Source organism: Pseudonaja textilis, chromosome 7, assembly GCF_049901715.1.
Source record: "Pseudonaja textilis isolate UNSWEBS1 chromosome 7, rPseTex1.2, whole genome shotgun sequence".
Taxonomy (NCBI): Eukaryota; Metazoa; Chordata; class Lepidosauria; order Squamata; family Elapidae; genus Pseudonaja; species Pseudonaja textilis.
This window is the reverse complement of record NC_141996.1, coordinates 36,518,928-36,544,487: the sequence shown is the minus strand read 5'-3', so window position 1 is coordinate 36,544,487 and position 25,560 is coordinate 36,518,928. Positions and strand designations below refer to the sequence as shown.

General features: G+C 35.1%; 1 protein-coding gene across 1 annotated transcript in view; it reads right to left on the bottom strand.

Moving 5' to 3' along the window:
* EPHA6 (EPH receptor A6) overlaps positions 1-23,890 on the bottom strand; it is a 449,967-nt gene extending 426,077 nt beyond the window's left edge. The window contains exon 1 of the mRNA XM_026700746.2: positions 23,357-23,890. Within this exon, the coding sequence (XP_026556531.1) occupies positions 23,357-23,465 (109 nt within the window). The 5' untranslated portion in view covers positions 23,466-23,890. The remainder of the gene's footprint in view (positions 1-23,356) is intronic.
* Positions 23,891-25,560: the final 1,670 nt, after the last annotated feature.

Here is a 25,560-nt window from a genome sequence, read left to right as displayed (position 1 = left end):
CCCTGTTGTAGAATAATGAATATAATAAAGGCTTGCTTAGGGTTAGTATTCTTAATTACCGTTGTGTAATTTGTTGTGCTTGAAGCAAACAACACATTTAGAATATATCTTCCTGTTCTCCCAACATATCCATAACAACAACAGCAAAACAAAGTATTTCAAAAGTTAAAATCAATAGTAAAGAAGTAATAGAGATTTTTCTTCCAGGTTTGAAATATAAAATTTATACTTTGTATATAAAACCTGCAGTTTTGTATATACTTATGCTGAACTAAGTTCTATAAATTATTTTTAAGAAGTCACATATAGCATTAGGGTAATAAAATGGAGTTCATCTTATTTTGTACATATGTGCATATATATGTATCTACCATATATGAGTGCATATGCAAATTTAAATATGCATGCTATTTCGAGAATAATAAGCATTGATAACATGAATTTAAATAGTTTGAACAGTTTGTAAAATATTATTTTCTGTGATTAATAAAATTATGATGCTTTTTAAAATCCAATGACCTGGATTTGCATAACATATTGAATTATGCACAGGAAAAATATTTAAGTAAAATAAGAAAATAAATTGGTTGTTTAGTTTATGGTTCAGTATGTTTGCAAACTGGTAAATAATTAAATAATTTATCATACTTTTATTTAATGGTAAATACTGCTTTCTAATGTATTTATAAACTTACCACAATTCAAAAGCAGTGTGATATATAGGATAAGCAGGATAGAATATTTTAGAAGGCTTTTGCTTATCTGAATAAAAATGTGGAAATTGGTGGAATATAATAAATTGAATGCCCCTATAAATGCTGGAACAAAGAAACAGCAGTATGCTATAATATTTACAGGAAAACTGTTATATAATAAGGTAATATCTGAAAGTTCTCTGTGCTTTATATTTGCAGAAATTTTATATTTAATGAGATTCATGTTCGTATTTCGTTCAAGTGGAAATACTTAACTGTACCACAAAAATAGCACATACTGTAACTCTAATCTTGTTCTTTTATATGGAATAATAAGGAGTGAATAATGCTTAATAGGTTCTCTTCTGTGGAACTCTAGGCATTAAACACCCACGTGCTGTTGATACATCCCTCTCTGTATTTGAATATAATATATATGAATAAGTAGCATAAAAACATAGAATACATTTTATAGGCTGCAAATTCTGAGATTCATGTTAAACTTACTTATAATACCCTGTTTCTCCAACAATACGGCCTCCCCCAATAGGAAGTCCCAGCATGTTTTATAGGCATGAAATGAAATTAAGCCCCTCCCCCTGAATTAAGGGCTATATTAAAACATGCAAAATGGGGGGGAAATGGCGTGGGGGCTTGCTGTTAGGAAATGCTTTTGTTGCACACCCGGATATGGTGTTGCCTGTGTTGACCCTGATACAAAGAGCCCCACCAATGCCGAGGTCAACAACCAAGATGTCACTGCCCGCCCTAAGATGCAAGGGGGGGTGAATTAAGTCACCCCCTGAAAAGACGCCCTAGCCATTTTTTCGGGGCTTCCCCCCCAAAATAAGACCTGGCCTTATTATATGAGAAACATGGTATTATCAAGAAAATATGGTCCTTTTCCTACCATTTCTAAATAAATAACACATATTAATTATTCTGTTAAATAAGGGGACCATGATGAGGTGCATAGTATCCAGGATATTTTGAATCTTCTCAATAATAATTACAACCAGATTCAGTATTAAACTTATGTTAAATAGGAAAGAACACCATTTTGACTGCTCTTCTAGACACCAGCAGTTGGCCATTCTTATTTCCTTGACTAAGGTAACAGCAGAGCATAAACTGAAAAGGGGGCTCTGGCAACCTCTTTGAGTTATGCAGGAGTAACTCTTGAGTTAATTTTATTTGAAGGAGGCAGTTGTCAATTACTCAGATATCAAGACATAAAAGACTTTATTGAACAAAACCAGCATTTTCAATGGTACTCATAAATTTCTTGTAAATCAATACAGCCGTTTGCAAAATTGATGACACATGGTATGGAGGGATCTCATTTGCCAAATGCATTTGAGATGCTGAAATTACATCAACACCATTCAGAGTATATTGCAGGAATGGATTCTATAGATAAAATAGTACATGTGAGAAAGCTATTGCCAATGTTTCATTTTCTAGAAAGAATTGCAGCTGATAGGCTAGTCATAGCTGAGCAAAGCTTTTCATGGCTATGAACTACATACTCTTATTTAGCAAAAGTCTTGTCTCTAGGACAACACCTAAGTTGTATGTGGGGGTGGGATTCAAATTTTTAACAATCGGTTCTGTGGGCAGGTTTGGTTGGTGGGAGTGGCTTGGTCGTCATGTGACTGGCTGGGTGTGGCCAACTCAATATCACTCACATCGAGGCATACATTTCCTTGCCTGACATCTCATGACTGTGGGGATGCTGCAACAGTCGTAAGTGTGAAAAATGGTCATAAGTCACCTTTTTCAGTGCCATTGTAACTTTGAATGGTCACTCCACACAAGCAAAGTGCTAGCAGAGGAGGAAAAAAAAACTCCAGAGACGTTCCTGAGACAGGAAGTCTAGTCCTGCCAAGAATGTAATAAGGGTCAATGGAAAGGCAGTTTCTGTAAGCAACACCAGAATGTTTCCTTCCTGCCTTCCTTATAAGATTAGGCCAGTAATTTCTTCTAACAACCGGTTGTCTGAACTGCTTAGAATCTTAACAACCGGTTCTAGCGAATAGGTACGAGTCTGTAGAATCCCACCCCTGGTTGTATGTTTCAATATCTAAGGGGTTGCTACATAGAAGCAGGGGTCAACCTATTCTCCCAAAGCACTTGGGAGCAGAACAAGAAGCAACTAATGGAAACTATTCAAGGAGAGAACCAATCTAGAACTAAGGAGAAATTTCCTGACAGTTACAACAATTAATCAGTGGAACAACTTACCTCCAGAAGTTGTAAATGCTCCAACACTGGAAGTTTTTAAGAAGAGATTGGACAACCATTTGTCTGAAATGGTGTAGGGTTTCCTTCCTGAGCAGGGGATTGGACTAGGAAATGTCCAAGGTCCCCTCCAACTCCATTGTTATTATTTTATTTCTTAAGTGAGAATAAAAGAAAACCCTAGCAGCAGGCAAAAGATTCCAGTTTTTCTGCAATTCTGTCTCAGGATCGAGCTTTAAAGCCTTCAAATAACAGGTCACGATTTCCACTGTGTGTTAGTTCAGCCCAAGGTGATGAGGTACAACTAAATATTATCAGTGTATTGATAACACCTCAACCTATATGAGTGGGTGACTTCTTCCATTGGCTTTGTACAGATATTAAAATGCAAAGAGAGAGAATCAGTCTTTCTGGTATCTCACAAATAAGCAACACCTGAATGGCTTCTGTCCTATTATCACCAACTGGTATTACTCTTAGGAAGGAACAGAAAAACTCCTAACCACAACACAATGCTTTCCACTTGTAGTCATCATAACTGAGCTGAGAAAATATGGTTGATGGCATCAAAGACAGCTGAGAGGTTCAAAAGGACCTTTTGAAAAAAGTGTGCCATGCAGATTTCAACAAAAGTAAGTAGTAGACAATAAATAGGATTTTCATTCGATGTCCAGGTTTGAATCCTTATAGTATTGTAATTGATTTCTTCTAGAAAATACCTCTGAGTCACTAGAATGAGAAGGCAAGTAAAGGCAGGTTTCTTGTTTCATTGGGTGAAAAATTAAACATGACAATTGGAATTCTGCAGAGAAGTTGGTAGCTTAATTGTTATGGATACGTTTCTATATTGTGCCTTAGTTGAGCTCTAAACTGCAGAAGATAATCTTCTAGGCAACAGGAGTGGAATTCAGGATAAGCCAATGAAAGAATTGAAACAATAAACAATGCATGCAGAACTAGCTGTGCAAATGTTCTCTTTTCCTATAGGGAGGGTTGTGTTTAAAGATAAGTTTAAAATGGCAGATTTTTTTTTCCTTCACTGGATGTTAGTAAATGTTACAGCTTTTATATTTATACCTCTTACATCAAGGAACTGAATTTTTCCATAGGTAACACTGATACAAGTGGCCCATAATCAGATCAGTCATTTTTTTCCCCAAGAATATGGTTCCCAATAAGGTAAACAATGTGCTCCAATCCAGTTTTTTTCCTAATGGAGTGCCCTTCAGATATTCAGATTTCAACTTTCCACCCTCATCATGATTCTATAACCCTGCCAAATGTGTTCTTTATGTAAATTATTATTGATTGAGCTTCTTTATAGAAACTATTTATAAAATGACAATATTAACATTTGGTAAACACTTACTTCAAACATTTCAGAAAGTATTTTACAGCCTAGCCTACTTCACAATTTCTTATAAGCATTCTTTTTTTCCTTCTTTTTTTAAAGTACTAGATATTTATGCACAGCTCTGTGAACAAAAACTACATTCATTACCCTGAAGTGTTTTAAAATGATTTTCTATGAAAACAATGCCCTTGTGTATTTTTTTTATAAAAAAAAATGAAAGAAGAAAAATACACATGAGTCTGACAGCTAAAACATGATAAGGAAAATACCGAGTTGTTATATCATAATGGGATTTAGTCACATGAGTGGAACACCATAAATAAATCTCACCAAAATACTATATGTATTCTAGAGAAGCATTTAACTAATAGCTCCTTACAAACAAATGAGATAATAAATCCTACCAACCAGTAAAATGCTTTTGTGGCTTTGGGAGAGTTTTTTTTTTCTTTTAAAAAACTCAGAGTAATTAGATTTTCTCCCAAATAAATCCTTCAATCTACAGTATTGTAAATCCCTAATCCGCAGCAACTAGAGAATCTATTTTCCTTAACGTCTGAAAGGAAGAGAAGCTTCTTTCACTGTTGCATTATTGAACCTCTTTTTCCCCCTGCTGATCTGCAAAGAGCCCATGAAATGAGACAGCTGAGGTAGAAAGGCAAGTGTCCTGGAGAGTCAGACACTGGAAGCCATGACCTACTTTTCTGATTCACTCAGCAGTTTCCCCCTGTCTCACCTCATCTTTTTATCCTTGATCCTGATGATGGGCAAAATGCTAGTTCTGGAAATCCCTAAATCCATCCCCTTGAACTGAAGAACTTTCTAGCAACAGTACTTTGACAAATGTTGTTCGAATCAGAATCCATCAGCCTCTTAGACAAATATATTTCTCACTTCTGAAGGAAATGTTAAGTCCCTTTTGTAAAGTTCCTGGCTCTGGAGTTGATGGAATGTCTGCTGCCGAAGATGTTTTAACAATAGCTTGATGGTTATCTGATGGAGATGCAGTAGAAGTGGATTGCCACACTGGGGAGGATTTGGATTCAATTTCCCTCCCAACTGGTTACATTCTGTGATTTCTTATGCTTTTATGGGTTTGATCTCTGAAGTGAATTATATATAATTTTCAGAATCTTGGTAGTTTTGTTTTCTTTGTGCAGCACAAAATAGGTTTGTGGGCAGTGGAAACTGATCTTCTTTATGTGCCTTTTATTACTTCTGCAGTTATTCCCTTAAGTTATTAAAAATACTAAAAAAAAACTAACATTGTAAGCTGCCCAGAGTTACCATGTGGTGAGATGGGTGGTTAATAAATTTTACAAATAAAATAAAATAAATAAATAGGAATCAACAAGGAGAAAATGTGGCCTGATCAAATCATCAGGGAGGTGTACATAATCCAATATCCATAAACCTGTTTGGCTTGCACCCTATTAGCTTTCAAAATTTGTTGAATTTAAGGGACAATATCATGTTACCGATGAAAAAAGATGTTCTTGTAAACATTTGATGTTATGAAGTGGGCAAGGAAAACATATGCACATTCATTGCAAATTATGTATCCCTTCTAGTTTCTATGCTTCAGTTAAACCCTAAAGGAAAATTTAATGAAAGTTTTCATACCCCCACCCACAGATTTGGAAGTATCAGCAGCCAGAAGAATTTCAGATGTGAAATGAGAATCAATACCAGCAAACTTCTCTATGTCTAAGCAATATAGCTCAAAAATGCCATCAAGAGAATTCAAACATAATTCTCAAATATTCTAAAATTCAAAACAACATAAGCCTGTTTTTGAAATAAAGACTGTGAGTGAGAAAATGCAAGACAGATTTCTGCAAAACATTGCTTTAAAGATTTGAAAAGTTTTTTATGTGGCACTTTAACATTGTGATTGTCTTTGGGGAATGAGAAAGTGAAGGAGGAAAAAAACCAGGCTACTAAAAGGAAGGTGTAGGCTAGTACAAATATAATAATCTCATATCAGTTCACTGTAGTTCAGAGAACAAATATATTCTTCTCTCTTCTGTAAATACAACAATACAATCAAGGTTAAAACAGTGTGTCTGATGGTATTTTGCTGATGTATATCCCAAACTTGAGATACAATTAAATCTCTTTCCCTTCTCTTCCCTTGCATCTTTCAAAATCTTTCTTCTTTCAACTTTAAAACAAAAACAAGAGCCATAGGTCTTAGAAAAGGAAAGAATATCTGCTAATGATACATATTTCAAGGTTATATAGAGCCTGTTTATTCGTGTTTTGTATCATGTTTTGTACAGACACCCATAAGAAAATGACTCTGGGTCAGGTACAAAACTCAAAAAGGGAAAACCAATAAATACATATACTGTTTAAAACATTATTAGAAACTATTAAAAAGCACACAAAACAAGAGAGAATGAAGTTAACTACAATCTCCCCAGTCCCTGACCCCGCCAGGCCTGATTACATAACACCTCCCACCCGAAGATCTTGAAGGATCTGCAGAATGTTAAGAGGGAAAAGAAAATTCCACAAGCCCGATACCATGGCAGAGAAGGCCCATCTCTTGAACCCTGCCAACTATAATTCCTTGACAGATGGGAATTCAAAAGAAGGTCAATTTGGTCACAGCTAAGTTTTATTTGAAAATGTATTCTACAGTATGCTATGTTCACTGACAAGGGTAAATGCCATTGACTCTGGCGAGATCTTAGCCTAGGTTTTACATACAGTAATAGGTTTTCAGCCTTAATTAATCCCTATTTAATGAAGATTTTCAAAATGTACCTATATTCCTACTAGAAAGCATCACAAGCGAACAAAGCATGGCTTACAGTTATTTTCATTGATATAATAATGATATTTTTTTTGCACTTGTGTCTGAAGCAATAAAGCACTTCCGGGTTGAAAGGATTAGCCAATGAAATATCATCCAGTTGGGGGCTTCTTTTATATCCCTGTTAGGAGCTTGAGTGAAGGCAAGCATTCAACCCTGCCCCATAGCAGCTCTCGGGTCTCGAAGTTGGGCTTGCTAATCTCCTGCCCAGCCTCCCACTCAAGCCATTGTGCACCAAATGCAATAATGATGATAATAATAGTAGTGTAGAAATAAATTTCATTTATTATTTATTTATTGTTCCAACATATGACTTCAAGACACTGGACAATTAAAAACCTGTATAGAAGAATAAACAGTAGTGCAAAAAGAACAATATAAAAAGCATATAAAAAGTTTATTTACTTCTGAGCTTTATGTCTTTTTAACTGCTTGAACAGCTAAGCAGTTTGATGTTTTCTCCTTTATAATAATTTCTTAACTGATCCAGTCTGACACTTTTGCACTCACTGTTCATTTATTATTTACAATGTTAAGAAACAAGCCTTAGCAGCATGTGCATTTTTACAGGTGCATGGCTAGGCTGTCAAACTGAAGTACATGCTTGAGAACAGCAAGCCTTGAAAATCTCATTCTCTATGGTACACAGTCTGTTATCTTGTTATTGTTCCAAAATAACGATCAGTCTTCTGTTTCTAATGTATGCTAAAATGTGTGGGCTTTAAAAATACATTCCACACTGCCAGCAATCACTTGCCTACTTATATCTACTTGTTCCATTTGGTTTCCTCTGACCATCTTGATAATCTAAAAGCAAGATGAAAATGAAGAAACTTTCTCCCACATGATCAGCTATTTTGTATATGGAGAAGAAAATGTTCCCTCTTTGTACATCAAATGATCAGAATTACTACTTCTGAATCATGAATTACTATTTCTGAATCATGTCAACTGTGTTTCAAATGTTAAAAAATTTAGTACAAAATTTACAACTGGATGCCTATTAAGGGAGTGGATATTCCTACTCTTGTAATCTTACAACTTTAAAAATTGCCTGAACCAATATGTATCCTTCCAATGAATTCAGGTATTTGTTATCCAACATCAGTGCTGATGATGTTTCCTAGTTGTGTAATAAGACATCTTCCGTCAAGCATCCAAACTTGGAAAGCACCAAGAATTCCATAGTTCAGTCTTGAGCTATAGATATTGTCTTCTATTGGATTTTAGACCTAAACAAGGTCTGTTGCTTAACAATGCTCCCATACCCAAATTGTTTAATCTTTCTGCCTTATCTTCCTACTTCTTCTGTATACAAGATTTATAAGCACGCATGCACACACACACTTAACATAAAACTATTCAAAGTTATAATTGCAATTTTGTCTCAAGAAGCTACATACGAGCTGATGTGCACTCATCTGTGCTTTATAACAACTTTGCAAGTAGCATTGTAAATGCTCCTTAAACTGAGAGTATGATGAAGTGAAATTCAAATTAGGGTTTCCTAAATGAGATTAGTTATATTATTCCAGCTTTCTGCAATTGCCACCCTGAATATATATGAGACTTCTTTCCACTTCTGTACTGACTTGTGTTACTAATAAACTTAACAGGCTAAAGCAGCCTTGCTGTTACTACTATGAATCACCAGGTGCTGATGGTGCTGCATAATTGTCTTTACTGTAGTAGTAAAAATGTCAATTAATATGTCAATCTTTTCCCTTATAGAACATTAACTGAATAGCCACTACTAAAGAAAAAATATTTATTTATAGAGTAAATTGATATAGTCACCCATGTCACACAAAGTAACTCTGGGAAGCATATAACAATAAATATATAAAAACAATTATTAAAAACAGTCATAAAAATATAACCATATGGCACAAGAAAGATTGAATTAAATGCAATTCATAAGATATTCACAGTCTCTTGAGATGTGGCATAGTCACAGAATAGGCCCCAGATGGCATAGTCCTAGAATAGGCCCCCAAACCCAAACCCAATTAGCCTTGTTGTTCCCTATGCCCAATCCTTTCAGCCTCCAGACACAAAATAAGACATCCATACATCACTACATGGTAACAGATGAGCCTTTGTGTAGGTGTTGAATAGGAAAGTTGAAAATACTAAACTGTGTAGTACCCCACATAGTAGGACTGAGAGTGGGAACTCTTCCCCAACCACCACTAACTAGAATTGACCCTGGAGGAAGGAGGTGAACCCTCAGAATGCCGTATTGGCCATCCCAATCTTCTAACTGATTCCAGAAGGATGCCATGGTTAATGATATTGAAAGCCACTAGGAGGTGAGATAGACAAGGATGGATGCAAAATCCCCCTTTCTATCCTCATTGGACAGCATCAAAAAGGGCAATCAATGCTGTTTCTGACTATCCTGCTTCCTGAATCCAGGTTTAAAGGGATCCAAATCATCTACTTTTTCCAAGATCCTCTGAAATACTATGCAACCATATTTTCAATCACCTTCTCCCAAAACGGGGCAGTAGATACTGGAAGAAAATTGTTCTTTATGGTGGGGTGCAGCAATGGCTTATTGTCGATTAACCAGAATCTCATTAAGAGGTAAAGGAATAACCTCCTCTCTCAAAGAAAAAATAACCACTGCTAGAATCCATTCACATGCCCCCACATGAATCTAACAAGAAGATGGCTGTGCTCATAGACCTAAGGATCCTGTACACTTCTTCAATCCAACAAAGTTCAAACCATTCCCATATAACAGCACAAGACTCCTCTCCAGGCAACTTCTCTGGGCCTGGACTAAAGTTGGCATTTAATTACAAAAGAATTAAATTAATAATTGACAAGTCCAGTATTTAAATTATTCATTTGAGCTATTTAACTACTGCATGTTAGCCTTGCCTTAAGGCTACTGTAATTTCATATGGGTAGCATACAGATTTTGAAACTATTATTTGGCCAGCAAACATATGAAAAGAAATATACATTATTCAAAAGTGCTTTATGTGAATGTTATTAATTAACAAATATTGGTTGGGATGGGGGTCAGACCTAATTAATATTTTGATGAGACATTCAGGACTATTTTGAAAAAAATATCATTATCATCACATATAAACAACAATGAAGTAATGATCTTAAAGAGCCATGATGACATAGTGATTAGAATGCAATATAGCAGGTTAACTCACTGCTCACTCCAGGAGTTCAATCCTGACTGGCTCAAAGTTGACTCAGCCTTCCATCCTTCCGGGATCGATAAACTGAGGACCCAAATTGTTGGGGGCAATATGCTGACTCTGTAAACAACTTAGAGAGGTCTGTGAAGTAGTATATATGTCTAAGTGCTATTTCTATCTGCTGTGTTTAAACTTTAGAAATCTCCATGGAGTTATTAGGAATTTAATTTGCCTAATTTTACTTGCCTAATGCATTTGAATATACATTCATTTTAAACAACTCAAAGTCCTTAAAATAGTTGGTCAATGATGCACAAGTTATGAACTATCACTCATAGTTTGAGCTCTTAAAAATATATTTTTTGGAAATAGATTGTGCTAATGTATTTCAGATAAGATACTTTTATTTTATTTTTTGTTCTTTTTTGTGCTAACCAGTATTTATCTCTCCCTTTTATTTATGTTTCTTTCTGTGATTAGGTTAGACTAGATTAGATTAAATGAGTTGTATTGATGTGTATGGGGGAACTGTAGATTATGCCAATATGAAATATCTTTAAACTATTTGATAATGCTACAGAAATCAGAAGCCCCACTGCAATCTTTTTACAATGTACTTGTCCTCAAAAAGTAGTGCCTTAGAGCAGGAAGCTATGTATTGCATAACTGAAAACAAACATTTAATGAGAAAGTATCAAGGTAGCATAGAATGAATGAACTCAGCTATTGTCTACATAGAGTGAAAGAACATGTACTGTAAGTTTTCTTAATCACAGTAAATATCAGGTCTAATAACTTTGCAATCCAATGAACATTTTTAAAGGATCAACATGCAGAATTCTTTGGGATTTTCTTATAAAAGGCATTATTATTAGAGAAGTATAAATGCTCAATGAAACCAGTTTTCTTTTTCAGTTAGCAAGATATAACCTGTATCAGAAGACACCAAACTATGATCAGATGAAATCAGGCACTTTTTTTTCGAAAAGTGCCAGTTCTCTATGCTTTCTCTAGTTTTAGTATTAATAATATTTATTATAAATTTAATATTTCAGAATATTGCTCAGTTTTCTTCAAAGTGAAAAGGCTTTTCTTACCAAATTTTAAAATAATATTAGCTATTCTACATGGTATGTGGATGCAGACTGGTTAACATTTATGTATAATTGTTCCTTCTGTATGTTAGAAGTTACAAATATTCTTTTTCTTCCAAATGATAAAAATCCTTCTAATTCATAAAAAAAAAAAAGATTTTGGAGAAGTAGATCCTAAGATATCAAATATTCAGAGATATACAATATCATGATATGACTATGTCTCAGCAAAGGATGATTAAGAAGGTAGAGTGTAGTAGAAGTATTGTATCGCTATTCTAAAAAATAATGTCATTTTGAGTGACTTAGTTTAAAGTAATTCTCTAAAGGGCCACTTCAGTCAAGTGCTCCTTATATAACCCAGTGAAATAAGGGGAATGCCACTGAGACTTTTTACAATGCTTCTGAAGAGCTCTGAAGGGAAACAGACAGATATATGCATAAACATTATACACAAATATAAATGTCAACTCATAAAATATTTCTATGGTCTTTTTAGAGTTGCATTGCCGGCAGTGCCGACATGTTAACCCGCAATAAATCCTTTGAAATTTTAGAAGTTTGGCTTGACACTTATGATTTAATAGGGGTAACTGCCGGAATCCTGACAAGATACACATATACATACATATTTTGGGAGGATACCTTCAAGTCAAATGCTTGGAGATGTCCCTTCAGTTTTCCTAGTAACATTTTCCAGAAAGGCTTGTTTTTTTGTATCCTTCCTAGGGCAGAGAGAGTCAGACTGACCCAAGCCCCATCAGCACTCCAGTATTCCTAAAGGCATCCACACTAACAAAAAAATAATTTTTAAAAATAGCAATAGCCATAGCAACAGCACATAGACTGTTATATACTGTTTCACAGTGCTTTACAGTCCTCTCTAAGCAATTTACAGAGTCAGCATATTGTTCCCAACAATGTGGGTCCTCATTTTACCCACCTCGGAAGGATGGAAGATTGAGTCAACCTTGAGCCTGATGAGATTTGAACTGCCAAATTACAGGTAGTCGACAATCAGCAAAGTAGCCTGCAGTACTACTCTCTAGCCACTGCGCCACCACAGCTCATAATGGACAATGGACAAAATGGACAAAATCTTGTCATATAGTTTTTTTTAATTATTATTTTTGTTGCTGTATAATGGAATGCCAGCAAGACATTTAAAGATACATAACCACATAGCACTGTTTAAGAGCCTTAAACATAGAACGCACACAAGTTTTGTAAAAGAGGAAAAGACAGAGCAAAAGGGAAATTATCATTAGATAAACTGAGTGGAAAAAATACCAGATTATTCATAATATTCAAATGATTCTTCTTACTGAACTGATTAGGGTGAACTGGGTGAACTTCTAATCTTTCTTAAAACTGGTAAAGCTGAAACAAAAGAAGAATAATTTGGAATACCTGATTGGGTAAAAAAAAGAATTTTAATTTCCAATATTTCTTGTAATATTCTCAGAGACCAGATGTGGTGTTTGTGCACTTTTCTAATTAGCCAAGGGTTATATGTAAACATCCTGTCTCTTACCAAATAATCACTTCTTTATGATGCTTTCCTACCTTCTCACATTTCAAGTAAATTTCAAGGTAAGATATCATTAAGGAAAATATAAATAGCTAGAGCAAAAATTGATGTGTAAGAGAAAGCTTCAGCTATTTCCACCAATAAACTAAGCTGTTATTTCTGTTAGAAATGGGGTATGACTCTCAAAACTATTGCTACAAGAAGTATTGTGACCCAAATATTAGGAACAAGATTTTCAATTATACCATCAAATGTGGCCAAGTAGGTGCTAATCTGAACTATCATGTTTTAAACTAGTCAACATAGCAACATAGTTTTAGGATTATTACACATTAACCTTTGCAAATTGTGCTCAGTATCTGAACCAAGAATAAAAGTATCTGTGCAGATAAAGAAATGGGAGAAGGAAGGATGGTGTCAATAAATGTTAACATCCTGTGTATAGAGTATTAAATGTCAACATATAATCAAACCTAATTTATTATTGATTCAGTCATCTTCATTGGAAAATATACAACTGTTTCTCTACTTTCATTAAGCAGATACGGTACTTTAAACCTTCTTCCTGGTATTTTATATTGAAATAGACAAAAGGGTGTTCTCACAAATTGCAGTTATCTATTAGAACAAGAAAGGCAGAAAGCAGAAAGTTTCAGAATGGAAGAAGAAATGCTGTTGCTCTTTACATTTCATTTATTTTTGATTAAAACATCTTAATTCTTTATTTGTTTCATTCATTTCCTATTTTCCTAATCACAAATTTAATTTGGCATGGGTTTCATGTCTCTTTCAATCACCACTTTTTTATCTTTTTGAAAATAAATGTCTTGGGTTCTCCATTTGTGTATATTTGGTCTACATTAAAAATGACTAATGCTTGACAGCTGATCCAGATTTATGACGTCAAAATATAAATAATTTTACATTATAATTCTATTCTAAGGGAAGGTGCAATAAAGCATGCACTAATAGAATTTGTACTGGCTTCTTTCCTTATATTCAGGTTCCTAAAACATGATGTTTATAAATGGAATAGGAGTCTGGACTCACACTAACACTGTAGGAAATAAAATGCTTATTTTCTTCTGTGCAGCTTCATTAGATTGGATATTTTGTTTTTCACATTCCAGTGCTAGCATTCTAACATTATGATATATTAATGCATAGTTAACATAAAATGCTGCTTTATATAAGGGCCATATTATTTAAGCATCAGGAAAGTTATGTATCATCTAACTAAAAATGTCTGGAAATGATCTGGACTTCTTATGCAAATAGTATAGTCTATGAAGTCAATTCATGGCTATCTGAACTAATGAAGAACAAACAGTATTTTAAAAATATACAGTTCAGTTAATGTTCATGATATTCAAATATTATAAAAATATGCCTTGCAATTTCTGTTAGTAAATATATCTGAAATATTTAGAAACTGAAATTCATAGCTCAGACTCTTTTCATTTCTTTCATCTAATTTTATTCTTTCTGTTTCTATATCTTAGTTCTACTTTCTTGAAATAGACTACAATTTTAAGGGTTTATCTATGAAACACAACCTCATTACCAGCTATCACAAGTGTGAGTGGAACTATTCAAGGAAATTATAGCAGGAAGCCAGTCTTCAATGTACAGCGCATTTTAATAATCTTGAAGTACAGTTAATGAGACTGCTGGGGGCTTCCTAATACATGTAAAAATTCTTCTGTTTGAAGTATTATTATGCTCTGCAGTCATTTAACGGATAATTTTAACTGACAGTAGTTGAAATGAAGAATCCCAATTTGAACCTACTAGAAGTTGGAAGGGAGCTGGAATTGGAAGAGACAATTTAAAATACTGAGGTCAAATGCCTGCTTAGTGCAGAAATCCCAATTAAACTCAACTTTTCTTTAATACTTCCAATGAACATAACTTCACCTTTTCCATAAATTTCCACTGCACTGATAATATTGTTTAGCATTTGCCTTCAGGGAACTTTAGACCATTATTTCACATCCTGCATTGCTTGATAATAAAGAACTGGCCATGGTAAGTTTCGTTGCATCAACCATTGTATGATGTCCTTCTTATCAGCCCTCTTTTCAAGACTAAATAAGCTTATTTTTACCAGTATCTATTCTATTAATTATAAATCATCATTTCCACTGATCTAATCAACTTTCTAATTCTTTCTTTTAAAGATATAATTCTATTCTCAACAGTGCTTGAGTCTATCGTTTGATTGACTACTCATCGACAAATATTTTTCTATTGCTTAGTTTGAAAAGTTACATCATCAAATCAATTCAGAATTTTATTCTACAATCAGAAAAATTACCACATATACCATAATGTTCAAATGATGCCCTATACAAATCACCTGTTTCAGTAATTACTAACTATGCTAATTAACATAAATACACACAAATACTTCATGCTCCAAATATACATTGAAAGTAGCATAAATATAGAAAAGAATGAGAAGACCTTCATTTCCACTCATACAACAGGAATTTCAGCTTTCATGCTGGCTGAGGAATTCTGAAATTTGTAGTCTAAATTTCTGGAGAAAACCAGATTGGGGAAGGCTGGATTATATGCAATCTCAATTAATAGTCACTATGAGTGTATTAACCAGTTATGATACAATTGGATAAAGCATTTCAACTTGTGGAAGTACAGTGGTGTTTCCCTCTCAGCATAGTAATAGGCAGTATGGAAAACACTTTGCTCTACTTCAAAAAGAACAGTGAGGCGAAGCATACAGGTGAATAATAGAGGCAGAGGTGAGATCTCTGTTCATCTCTTTGTGTCCATTAACAGTAGTTCTCTCCTGATGAAAACTAACTGGTATCATTTCAAAGAGGAGTGAAGTTTCAATTAAGTGAAGTATAACTTTAGAGATATACAAGCCCTAAAAGCCACCTTAATGTTCTTAACTGTGCAGTGATTTCAATAGAGTCTGTGTTGAATTAATCTCCACATGGAGAATATTATTTTAGATAATATTATCATGAAGACCATCACAGATCTTCAGAGGCAAATATCTATTATAAGATTGTGATGCAAGGAATTTAAGACCCAGCCAAATCTTGAAAGGATTAAAAAAGTTGTCCGTAAACAAATACATTAGCAGGTTTTTTTATAAGGCTGTGCCAAATAAATTAGAACATTTGGTAATAAGAAAGAAAGGGGGAGTGTAGAACATTTTTTCTTACTTTGGAAAATGACTAAACGCATAGGAATATCTTCATCTCTTCATCTTTAACCCAATCTTCCTCACAACTTATAGATTCAGCTTCCAAGTTTGGCAAGGTGATTCCGGACATTATGCTGTATGAGAAGTGAATAATTATTCCTTCTCATAAAAAAGTAACATAGAATAAATTTTAGAACAAAGTTCTAAAACAACATAGAAATGATTTTTGATATATTCAACAGAAAGAACTCCCAATGATAAATAAAAACATCTGGAATGTCTCTCTTTTTCTCTGTCTTTGTCTCTCTCACTTGGAAAGTTGCAGCTGACTGCAACTTGAATGGTATGAAGCATAGCAAATATAGGATGGTCAAAATATCAATTTTCATAAAGGGCCTCAGACAGAAAATGTAATTTAGTGTACACAACATTGTTAATAAGTATTTTTCCTATCTTTTTTTCTTTTGATGTAGTTATTGAAAGATAGCTTGAGACTTTAGAGTTAATATATACAAATATTTTCACCACCTAATCTGGTCATGATTACCAAGATTTATATATCATTTTATCGTAAAAAAATAAAAATAAAACATCTCCAGTGTTATTATGGATGACAAAATATGATACAGTATTCTTAATATAATTAAATTTTTTCCTGAAAGGAAATTCTTCACATTTATCAAGTTAGTAGGATAATCGTATCCTCCCTAAATTTGTATTTAAATTGGTGAATATTACCACATTTTGTGATGGAAAATTATGTACTTTAACTATATGTAAAGATTTGAAGATTTTTTTCTGTCTTTCCTGGTGATCTTTCTATCAGGAAGGGAAGAAGGAAGGAAGGAGGGAAGGAGGAAAGGAAGGAAGGAAAGATGCTATGTGAAATTTAGGCATTATTCATGTATCCCATTACATTTTTTTTGTGCCTAAATTAGGAAGCCCAAATTATATAATATTGCCTGCCTATATTTATAATATAGGGCATTGGAGTCCTAGTCACAATATTAGCAACTTGTAATCTTGCATACAGGTTTTTTACATAAGAAACTGGCATACAACATTTATATAATTTGGCAGCTTAACCTTAATCAAATTTAGGAATTTATAGACACAATCATTTGCTATATTAATAATTATTGAACTTCCTATATGTTTACATGGCTAATAGTACATTATTCACATAGCTTTAATTGGGACAGAACCTTTGCTATTCCCAGCCCTTGTTTGCAGCCAAGAACAATATAATTAATGATTCCCTGTTTTAGAAATATTTTCTTTTGGAGATTACATGCAATTTATTTTATCAGAGGTCACTCTATGGCAATGTTTAATTTATTACAGTTAGCAAGTAATTTGATACAAAAGAAAGAAGGTTGAGACAACAGATGTTGGATGTCCTGTCTGAGCAAAGTCAAATTCAAACTTTCACTATAGCTCAAAGAGAAGGATGAATGCAGGAGAATCCCAAACCTTTTCTGAAATAAATTGATTGGTAAAATAGCCTCAAGGAACCCATTTAACAAATCAGCTTATTTGTGAAAAAGCTGCAGTCTATAGAGTGTATGTATGTATGTATGTAATAATAAATGATAGCCGTCCATTTACTCGGAGACAAGCTGCACTAAAAGCCTCCAATACAGAAAACACAATGTTGCCAGCCAATCAAGACAAAAAAGGCACAAAACAGACAGAAGACATTAGAAACACCAATGAAGCAGATCACAGCAAACTCAAAGACCAATAACACAGACCAAGACTCCCAACCAATCAGGATGAAGAAAAAACCATTCTGGCACAGCAGTAGGCTATCTCCAAATTTAAAACAGAAATGGCTGTGAAAGTCTGACTCACAGATGAACACAATACAGAAGCCTAATGATGGCAGATGAGATTCTGCCTAAATGTTGCTACAAGTTTAAAAGCACAACTATAATGACGTGGGAAAATACCCAAACAAAGCTGAATACCATACATGTAAGTACCCGTGAAAACTTAAGAAAACAATACACACACACACACACACACATACAGTACATGCATGCATACATACATACATACATATGTACACATACTCAAATACAATAAGTATACATACATACATACATAATTATCAACGACCAAGGAAAATAGTTTTGCAACCAGTAGTTTTATAAACTCAGTGCTCCTATTTATACATTATTCTACTTTTTTAATACTGGAAAAACATTTTCTGCTAAAGTTGCTTTGAATAGATTTTTTTTTTAAATAATCCATTGTATTCTTACACTTAGTTTTAACCCTGATACATAGATGTTTAAAGTTTGACAATGACTACATGAAATTTCCACTGAAATATTTCACAGAGTACTGAAAAAAATTAGAATGGAAAAGGCAAAGGATAATTAATCATTAAAATATTTTATTATCTTTTGCAAATTCAACATTTATTTATTTAACAAGATACCATCAATATTTACAGACTTTTTAAGTTCCTCAAAGCAACAGTGTAGAACTTTGAACAACTGTCAATTTAATTATTTATTGATCATGCCCCTATATTTATTAATTCAGTCATGTAAGGTCAAGACTGAGAACCTATAACCCCAAAGGCAGAATCCTACAGACCATTGAATAACCTCAAGCAAAGACATAGAATTCTAATACAGAGAGATGCATACCATCAACTCCATCAGTTCTCTAAGGAACATAGTTAGACTTTTCCTAATCAACCTTAACAGATGAAAAATGGGGGAAAGGTGGGATAGGGAAAGCTTTATGTCAAACACCATTTAAGGATCTACAGTGCCCTCAGACCAATGAAAACATTAGACTATCTTTGATCCAATTTAGCTTATTTCCTTTCACTTATTCAATGAAAAGGAAACTAATTTCATTTAATCAGAAAAAAAGAAAACAATAGGTAACCCTCAACTTACCACTATAACTGAGCCCAACATTTTTGTTGCTAAGCGAGACATTTGTTAACTTTTGCACCATTTTACAACATTTCTTGTCACAGCTGTTAATGAATCATTGCAATTGTTAAGTTAGTAATATGGCTGTTAGATGAATCCCTAACCCCATTGCCTTACTTGTCAAAAGGTTACAAAAGGTGATCACATTATCCCAGGAAACAGTCATAAATATGGGTCAGCTTCCAAGCATCTGCATTTTGATGACATGACCACAAGGTGTCTGAGATGGTCATAAGCATAAGTCCCTTTTTTCAATGCTGTCATAATTTTGAATGGTCACTCAGTGGCCTATTGAAAATGGTGGACTACCTGTATTCAATTAGTAAACCAGTCATTTCCAACCTGCTAACCAGTTTCTTTACAATTTCAGCTTGAGTCAATCTGATGCTAAATTTCTTCCGTACATGGACACATATTTGCTTGATGAAGTAATCCCCTTTTAGGTGTTATGTTATCCAGAACACTTATGATGGATACAACTCTTGTTATGATATAATTAGCTTCAACGTATTCACTGAAATCTGACAAGAATTTTTGTTGTATAGTGATGATTTTATTTAGGCCAATCCCAGTTAAGTCAATAGAGAGCTTTCACTCAATATTTGTATAGATAAAAGTTCAGGTTATGATAGAAATATGGATTATTAACTCACAGTATGAAATTAAAAGAATAATTAAGAGGACATGATAAAAGGAATACTTTTTAGCAATAAGTTTGATAGTACTAATTAAATATATAAGCAGAGTAAGTTTTTAAATCAAATAGCAGTTCACTGAAGGCAAACAATTGCTTACTTGCAATCCAGCACTTCTGGAGTTCCAGCAATCTTTCAAGTCAGAGGACAGAATTGCTTGCTGTGATATATTGTATGGTTGATGCTTGAATTACCAAGCCTTCACCTCAAAGGACTTGAACAACAGTTTCTATTTGTCTGCAACTTCATCTTCTAGCAATTGGATTAAACTCCAGTCCCATTAAATGGTATCAGATTAAGCCTTCCTCTCACCATATTATTCAGTGAAACCAGCATTTCTTTAGCATTTGCATTTGCAGAATTAACATTTGATAAACAAAAGTTTGTTTTATGGTCCTAGATCATAATGTAGGTATCAGGGCTCAATGGTGAATGCCTTCAGAGAAGCCAATATCATTAAATGTTTATCTGGGTAGCAGTGAGTCACCTGAACTTCTCTCGTCATGAGCATACCAGATTTGTAATGCCTGAAAGGGTCTTCTGAATGCCACAGAGCCAGCAGACATAACAATATCATGAAAACTGGACCAGAAGAATGCCCATTGATTATATAAAAACAACCACACAGTTTGTTTTACTGTACATAATTATTAGTGAAACAATATTGGGTGAAGATAAAGGAAAATGGTATCCACATTCCTCTAGTAGCCTAAGATGAAGCTTATCAATAAAATATCTGAAGTGCTTAGGATTCTTAGGAGAAAGCTATATAGATCTTATTAAAATTAGCCATATGGGGTTTTTTGCAATGTAGAATAAATTTGTTTAAGATATCAATATATTTTATATAACACTATGGCATATTGCTTGCTGTTTAAGGATATCATTTTTAATTGCAATTGTTAATGAATCTATAAAGTAAAAAAAATGCCAAGACTAGTTTTGAAGATAACGTAGACTGCAGATTTTACCATTCAAAAAAAATCTGCTTACTGGTAATTTTCTAGTTACATTTCTGTACTATTTCTGAAATTGCTTTTTGTTGTGCTTCTTAGCAATGAGAAAAAAAGAAAGAAGTTAAGACAAGCCAACTACTTATAAAGTTCTGCCTGACATCTTATATTTGTACTTATGTACTTAAGTAAATGCAAACAAAATGAATTCTGATTAGATAATTTTTATACTGAGTATCTTGGTAAACATAAATATGAAGAAACTAAATCTGAAGTTGCAAAAGCATATCACCTGGGATATACACAGGTGTGTATGTACTCTCTCTCTCTCTGTGTGTGTATGTACATTCACACAAAACCACCATATTTCTGGCATCTATATGCCGACAAATAGCATACAAAATTTAGCTTAACTAAAAGATGTTATCCTCAAAACCCTAAAATTAAAACTCAAAATAATAGAATTTATTAATGTCCCGCTCTCCCTCCCTCTCCATTTTTTATTGTACTATCATTTTCAATTGCACATGAAATATAAATTCCACCATATCATTATCTCTTTTCCCTATACATAAACACAAATGAAACACATCTTCATACCCATATGTGTAGTACAGTTATTGCCTGAAAAACTAATGAGATGTCATACATTTAGTGCAAGGACAGTTCAGATAAAACAGTGGCTAGTGAATAATTGTGCTTCTTTGTAATTAAGCTAAGCATAACAACATGGGAATCATACATGGATAATAAAATACAGATAAATTAAATCAGTGGTTTTTGTTTGGAACACAAGGATTCAAAGGTGGCACTAATCAGTCCGCTTTGTAAACTAGATTTTCAGGGTGAAGATTGAATTAATTTATAAGGAAAATCCATTTCTAGTAAAATGAATATCTGATGCCAAAATATATATTAAACTCTTCCATAGTATGAAAGTATGATCTTTTGTTGAGAATAATTTTGGCTATTAAATTGCAAAATCTATAAATAATTATTTCAGTTAAAAAACTGCCTTCGGTTTAATTGCAGAAATAGAGATTAATATTTTTTTTATATTAGCTATATGTCTGCTTAAGCACTCTTATTCATAGCCAAGTTAAAAGGTTTTACCATAGATTGATGTGTATCATTTTGAAGATTAGGCACATATAAGGATGTATACATATTTAATTTCCTGCAGGAATAGACTTTTACACTTGAACAAATCAATAATAGTTCATTTGTTAACATTCTGTGGTTTTCCTGTCAGCATAAGTGTCCACAGATCATTAAGTAGTAACAAGATTAGTTACCATGATATTCCCCAAAGAAGAAAAGCAGGGTCAAGAATGAGTCCAAGGTCACTACTTATTAAAATGATTATGCAGGTAAAGCAAAAGATAAGCTTTTGATTTGCGCAGATCTCCTAAGTGCTGTTCTATTGTACTCAGCCAGCAGAGATGATCCTTTAAGCTTTCATCTGAACAGATTTGGAGACCCAGAGGTGTTTCAGATAGACTATTGGATCATAAAACATGATCTCTATGCCTTAATTTTTCTTTGCAGGTGTAAAGTGAGGACGAAGAAAAAAGAAAAAGAAAATCTTACATATTTATATAGCATTATTTAAATAGTACTCTACATATTTATATTATTATTATTTTCAAATGATATGTCTGTGACAGATTTACTATAGAAAGCTAAGGCTGAGATTCATAGAATGTCATACACATGCATGCTCAGGTTCAGGGGCTTTAGAGGAACTGTAAGAGCGTCAGACTCTTGCGGGCCTCAGAAGCCCTAGATAGACAGCAATATCCATTCCTTAATAATACAATACAATTACTTCAAACATAACAGAACAGAACAAACAGGGTTGGAAGGGACTATACTTCTAGTCCAACCCTCTGCTGAAGCAGGGGACCCTATACCATTTCACTGGATGTACAATTTCTTAGAAACCACAAGTGATGAGGCACCCACAACTTCTGGAGGCAGGCCGTTTTTGACACAAAAGTCAAAATAAGCTTGTAGAAACAATCCTCTGAAAAACAGCTTTCCTTGATTTCATGATTAAGAAAAAACAATCTGGGCATAGGAACTGTCTTTCAGGTTGCATTCGGATTACCCCACTTAAAGCATATTTCTCCCTTATTTTAAGTTTTAAAACTCCATTCATCCACCTATGACAATTAGATACAAAAGGAAACACATGCTTTGAACCAGAAGTGTAAGCTCAAAGTCCACATTCTTGCTCTGTTTACCAGGGCTTACCTCAGAAAACCAAGAATATTTAGGTAAAATGGAGAGGGCATTTCTTTCAAAGCTTCATTGAGTTTAATCAGTGGCATAACATCATTGGTCTGGTCTGGGCCTGAGGAAGCTTTGAATTAATGCAGAAACTTAACTTCCTTTCTACCATGCATGAGAATGTTTTCCCCTCCATCTGTCACTTAAGTGGGGCAAATCAATTGACACTGCCAGATGACACAGAGCGACCATTCCATTAACCCATGAAAGGAACAAGTGATCCTTTCATGCCTATGGGAATTGTCTTCCCTGGCAGCTACTTTGCAGACTTACACAACCTGCTTTTTTAATACATTAAATAATATTCTTTATCAGTCCAGCCATTATCCCTCCCACTCCCAATAACTCCCTCTCCCTTTCTTCCTCATTCTTTTTTACCTTGGTTGCTGGAAACATGACTGCAGCCTCCCAGGCACACCAGCAGCAGCACCAAAGGAAAGAACAGGTTAGATTTCCAAAGGAAGACCCTCATTTCACAGCTGTCCATGGCTGGGACCTCAGACCTTTCTCCTGGTCCCACACTGGGACTGAGGGTCTCAGCTTCTTTGCCTGTCCAGGCTAATAAGCAATGTTGAAGTCCTGAGGGAAGGAAGAATCAGGTTCACAGTTGTTGCCAAAGCTAAAGAAATAGCATGGGTGGGTGGGTGGTGGGTGGGATGTAGTAGGTGGGGAAAATTGCCCTGAGAAGAGCTCCCTTCCCTTCTAAAACAGTGGCTGGAGGGCAAAGGACATCGTTGAGCCTGTAAGACTTGAAAGGCAAACAGCTTAGTCAGAAAACTTTCCTCCAGATGCAGTGTGTGTGTGTGTGTGTGTGTGTGTGTGTGTGTTCGTATGTGTGTGTTGTAAGAAGGGTACCGAGGCTGGTGTCGCCCACCTGGCTGCCTTCTTCCGTTTTGCTTCCTTTTCAGATTCTCAGCAGCAGCAGCAGCAGCAGCAATCGTTTCACTGACGACCCCCCGAAGGACTGTAGCCACCGCCTGGGGAGCAGCCTGTCCACCCCTTTGGTTGATTGCCCATCCCCGCGCTTGACCATAAGGGACAGCGCCGGGACAGAGAATAATTTCCGAGCCGGGAAGGATTTTTTTTCCTCCCACGAAAAGCTGCTCTACTCTAAGATCCTGAAACGCTGGACAGCTCCCCGCTTCTCCTCGTCAAGAAAACTTGCCAAGCAGGATTTCCCAGCCGCCGCGACGGACTCCCCTTGGCTGGGACGGAGGCTCCTTGACGCCAAGCACTCGCAAATCAGACTCAGTTGGGCTGCTTCCCTTCCTCCCGCCTACTGACATCTCCGGTTTTTTCCCATCGGCTTTTCCTTGGGGCCGAACGAATCCTTCCTCCCGACCTTTTCTTTTCTGGAGGACTGTGCGTGCCAGTTATATATCAAGCCAAGCAGCCTTCGGAGGCACTCCAGAGGAGCAGAATCAATATGCTACCTGGCGTCCGAAGCGGCAGGAGTGCTGCTGAGGTTTTCTTGGAAGCAGCAGCCACTGTTTGCTGCAGAAAATCCCTGATTCGTGTTTCTCTTTTCTTCCCTGACAAAAGACGGGTGGGAGGAGAAATTACATTTGCACTGGATCTTTAAAGGTTTGGGGAGGGGTTGGAAGGAAAGAAGCATGAGAAGCAAGGCAGGACAGACGATGAAGCTTTTTTCCCACCTGCTCAGTTGTTCTTTTGAGAAGAGGTGAAAGATTAGTGGGTAGCTCTTGGAGAGCAGGAGGGAGAAGAAAGAAGCTAATTCAGCTTGGAAGCTGTGAGCAGCCTGCAGGTCAAATGCAGCCTGTTCGGCACTAGAGGGGGTTAGTTGACAAGATAAAAATAAATAAATAAAATAATAAATAAATAAAATTGCTCTCTTTGGCTTTTGAAGGTAGTAGCAGCTAAACTTTAAAATTGCATTAGATAAAAAGACATTGGTAATCCTCAGGGCATGGTGGCAATTTACTATCTTTAGCTTTTTTATCCTTCCTGGGGACAAGTAACTTCCTGGGCTGTGGAATAATGAATCCCCAAGTCTGTTGGGATGTTGCAGGCTAAGGTCATGTACAAAATGATGAGTTTCAGAGTTGGATCAGAGATTCATGATATTGTCTTGACTGAACTAGACCTATAAGTTTTTTGTTACATGTCCAACAGAGGAATAAATAATAAAAGACTGATAGATGAAAATGACTGTCTGGTGGTTATTACAGGGGCTAGCCAGAAGATGAATTAAAGGAATAGAATAGAAACAAAAAACCCAAAAATATATTTTCATGTATTCAGCATGTTAGCACTTTGGAAGGTACCATGGGGAAAGAGATGGGCAGCAGAGAAGATACCAAGAAGGACCTCCTAGCCCACAATGGCAGCAGCTGACTTGGTAATGTGTGAGAGAAGTTGTCCAGGAAAACATTACTCTGGGTCTGAACTCAATCTGCAGAAAGAAAGAGACTGTTGTCTAAAAGCAGTAGCAAATATATTTAAATGATTGTACTAGTTTATTCTAGGATTAGAGGAAGATGAGTAAAAGGAACTCAGGAAGGCTTCACATCAGGATAATGTGGAAGAATTTATAAAGGTATAAAGAGTGAAAGGAGAAAAAA